Source organism: Egretta garzetta, unplaced genomic scaffold (assembly GCF_000687185.1).
Source record: "Egretta garzetta isolate BGI_Z169 unplaced genomic scaffold, ASM68718v1 scaffold471, whole genome shotgun sequence".
In the NCBI taxonomy this organism is placed as follows: Eukaryota; Metazoa; Chordata; class Aves; order Pelecaniformes; family Ardeidae; genus Egretta; species Egretta garzetta.
The window spans coordinates 52,119-56,172 of NW_009258629.1; the positions used below are offsets into that span (position 1 = coordinate 52,119).

General features: G+C 42.6%; 1 protein-coding gene across 1 annotated transcript in view; it reads left to right on the top strand.

Annotated features, from left to right (window-relative positions):
* The window catches only part of FST (follistatin), a 5,370-nt gene extending 2,373 nt beyond the window's left edge, over nt 1-2,997 (top strand). Inside the window, exons 3-6 of the mRNA XM_009648267.2 lie at nt 108-349; nt 716-940; nt 1,968-2,198; nt 2,915-2,997. Coding sequence (XP_009646562.1) covers nt 108-349; nt 716-940; nt 1,968-2,198; nt 2,915-2,997 — 781 coding nt within the window. The remainder of the gene's footprint in view (nt 1-107; nt 350-715; nt 941-1,967; nt 2,199-2,914) is intronic.
* Nucleotides 2,998-4,054: the final 1,057 nt, after the last annotated feature.

Here is a 4,054-nt window from a genome sequence, read left to right on the forward strand (position 1 = left end):
GGGGGGGGGCGGGAAGGTGTTTTCTCTCTATGCTCTGAGGTCACGGTGTCTTTTTTCTCTTTAAGCAGTTTTGACACCAGGTCTGTTCTGCACGCTCGGTACTAAAGTGGTGCCTCTTTCCTTCCATCAGAAACATGCGAGAATGTGGACTGTGGACCCGGGAAGAAATGTAAAATGAACAAGAAGAACAAACCTCGGTGTGTTTGTGCTCCGGATTGCTCTAATATCACTTGGAAGGGCCCCGTGTGTGGCTTAGATGGGAAAACCTACAGGAACGAGTGTGCCCTTCTCAAAGCCAGATGTAAAGAACAGCCCGAACTTGAAGTCCAGTATCAGGGCAAATGCAAAAGTAGGTTTGCAAATCTAACCCGATCTCCCTCAAATGCCAAAGGGTGTGTGTCTGAGTGTAGGGAGGAGGAGCTGTTGGACATGCTTCCCCAACAGGAACCAGAGTGATGTTCGAAATGCGGGGAGACAGTAACTAACCATGTTCAACAGGCAAGGACATAGCTGTACTGAGAGTTCCCCACAGTCTAGCAGCACTTGTGTCCCACCAGCTACCCTGAGATGGGAAGGTTTCCCTCAGTGGCCCTTAAATGGGGAGACCTGCTGAAGCCTTTTATCTGATCATTTGTTTCATTGTGTCACCCATTCACCCCTTGCCGGGGCTCTGGGATCTCCTATTAATCACTGTGTCTTTCTGTCTTTATTTCAGAGACCTGTAGGGATGTTTTATGCCCAGGCAGCTCCACATGTGTGGTTGACCAAACTAATAACGCCTACTGTGTGACATGTAATCGAATTTGCCCAGAGCCTACCTCCCCTGAACAGTATCTCTGCGGGAATGACGGCATAACTTACGCCAGTGCCTGCCACCTGAGGAAAGCTACCTGCCTACTGGGCAGATCCATTGGATTAGCCTACGAAGGAAAATGCATCAGTACGTATCTTGGGTCAGAGGGGTAAGGGTCGGGGGGAACTTTGTATGTGCAATTGGGTGGATGCAGTTAATGCTGGGGAGGAGGAGAGACTTCCAGCAGCCTGGATTAGCGTTTCCCTCCAGGACAAGGAGAGCCAGGGTGGGCTTTGCCCCAGGAAAGATTGCAAAAGGGATGCAGGACTAGAGGGCCTAATCCTGTTTCTCTTACTGTCACTGTGGGTGTTGACATTAGTATCCAAGGGAGAAGCACCCGCCATTAAATAGATGATGACACGGTTACAGTGTAGCAAGGTCTCGATATTCAGTGGATCTGGATTCCTGGAAACAATTGTCTTCAAGTGGTCTTGGCAAAGCTTGCGTTAACTTAATTGGAAACATCTGATCACTTTTTCCTCTTCAGAAATACTGTGGAGTTTGGAGACAGTTGGTGGGTGAAGATAGGAAAATAATCTCTCCGCATCCTGACACATTGTATTGTGATTTCCCAGAAAGGACTGATAGTGAAGTGTGTTAGGAGGAAGCACCTTCAGGGCAGCCTCTGCTCCCCAGAACTGCTGGGGGAATTCGGGGGAGTCTCAAGCTGCTTTTAGTTGGCATAGGTTGAGGTGAATTCCCTTTCCAATCTTGTAGACAACTACTCTGTGTGGGTTAGTTTAAAAATAATTGATTTAGAAATGCTGACTGTGTTGGCAAATTCCGCACTTACCGCTAATTTGGGGAGCTGAATTTCCACTGACATCAAACGGAGCAGGAAGGCCATGTACAATAGGCAAATGTAATTCTGTATTCCCAGGGCCAATCTCTGCTGGCACGGCTGTCTTTCCTCCCCCACATATAGACAGGCAAATGGTGTCCAAGGGACTACTTGCTTGAGCAAAATCAGCAAGTATCATCACATCTACTGCATCTGAGCTCTGTCTGATTCACAGTGCACGGGGGAAAGGGAGTTTGGGGTGGTTTGTTGTTGCTTTTCTTTTTTCTTTGTCTCTTCACTTACCTCTAATATCATGTGTATATTTTTATATAGAAGCCAAATCCTGTGAAGACATTCAGTGCAGCGCTGGGAAGAAATGCTTGTGGGATTTTAAGGTTGGCAGAGGACGGTGTGCCCTCTGCAACGAGCTATGCCCTGAGAGCAAGTCAGATGAGGCAGTCTGTGCAAGTGATAATACAACTTACCCAAGCGAGTGTGCCATGAAAGAGGCAGCCTGCTCCATGGGTGTGCTTCTAGAAGTAAAGCACTCCGGATCTTGCAACTGTAAGTGAGATTTTTAACTCTGCAGGCACTTAAAGCTTCTGAAGGCAATCTCTAGGTAATGAAGACTTACACCTTTAAACATAAGAGAGCCTGATTTAGAGATTGAAGATACGGTACAGGTGCCATATAAGTATGTACCTATCATGCACACACTTTGGTTACTGATAAAATGCAATAGATCCTCAACAGCCAGTTGGCCTTCAAGTTGAGGTTTTGGGGATATTCTGAGGACAAGTCTTTTTTGTCCCAGGAGTGTAATTCTAGTGACTTTTTTTTTTCCTACTTTGTCTGCCCTCGTGTGCTTCGCTGATTGCTTTATTAACACCTGGATAAACTCTTAACTCGGTCCAAAAGAACAAGCTCAATGGCAGCAGATGGGCACCTGGTTTAGCACAGTTGCCTCAACTAACTCTGAATGAAGGACACAAAGCAGTTAAACCTAGAACACAAGAGCGCTTTTTATTTGATTTCTGGAATCTGCCAATAAAACCTGAGCCATTGATTCTTCAGAACCTTCTGCAGTTATGACTTCATAGATTGTGTATAAAAACCCTTATTGCATAACAGCAGATGCCAAAGAGCATCTCACTACAAGTCGCATAAAATGCAACGCTGTATTATGGCTGTTCAGAGGGCTTTGAAAACATGCACTGAGCTGCTTCTGCGCTGTTGTTGTCCCTATTTAAACAACAGCTCCCCTGTATTCCCCCATCTAGCCATTAATGAAGACCCAGAAGACGAGGAGGAAGATGAAGACCAGGACTACAGCTTTCCTATATCTTCCATTCTAGAGTGGTAAAACCTCCATCACTATTGGAACAGCCATTGGGCACAAAATCAGTCCGTACTGTAAATAAGTGTATGCTTATTTATTTTGGGGAGAAAAAAAGTATACATATAGTTGAGTCTCGTAGACATTTATTTATACTGTGTCATGTTTTGTAATTTATACATAAAATGTCTGGTTGACTGTACACCTTGTTTTTTGAAGAAATTTATTCGTTACGGGAAGAGCAGTGTTATTTATTGTGAGGTCTCTTGCTTGTAAAGTAAAGCTTTTCTTTTTTCTTGTGAACTATAAAAGTCCATTCCTTAGAGCTTACCCACATGATCTCATCTCTTTGTTTCACTGATGTTAACTCTTTTCCACTTTAACAAACTTGCATGTCGGTTTCTGTTATGTTTATTTATTGGATTTTCTTCTTGCCGGTTCTGTACATAAAAGATCCCTCGGGTTTTTGTTTACAAGGAATCTTGACTGACCAAAAGGCATTGTAACTGACTTAAGTATACTTCCAGGGTGCAGTGAGGCAATCTTTAAGGAAACTTCTTCCACATCACTTTTCCTTATTTCTGATCACATCATGTACTGAAGTGATCTCACTGTGCTGAGCGTATATACTGTACTATACGAATTCCGGACCCAAAGAAATCGGATTATGAAGGTTGTTAATAGCTACAGGGCTAACTGTAATAAGAATAAAGGTTTTATTTTATTTTTATGGTTTTATTTTTTTGTAACATGCATAAGGGTTTTATCAGGTGTTTCCTTCAAGATGGTCTTGCAGTACCACTTTCAAAGTTTTCCCAATCAGTGTGTCACTAAAAGTTATATCAAAGATTTATCAGTCCAAGTTTCTTGCTTTTCATAATACTTTTTTTCTGATGCAATTTTATATTTTCAAACATGGCGAGTTAAATATAAATTCATTTAAATATATAGTTTTGTACTTTTCTACCATGTAAATGTGCAATGTATATAAAAGTTATAATGTGTATTTGTAAATAAATGATGAGTGAAAAAAATAAAAAATGGAATTTTCCCTAGAAGCAGCCCTCAGTTTTTGCTTCTAAAA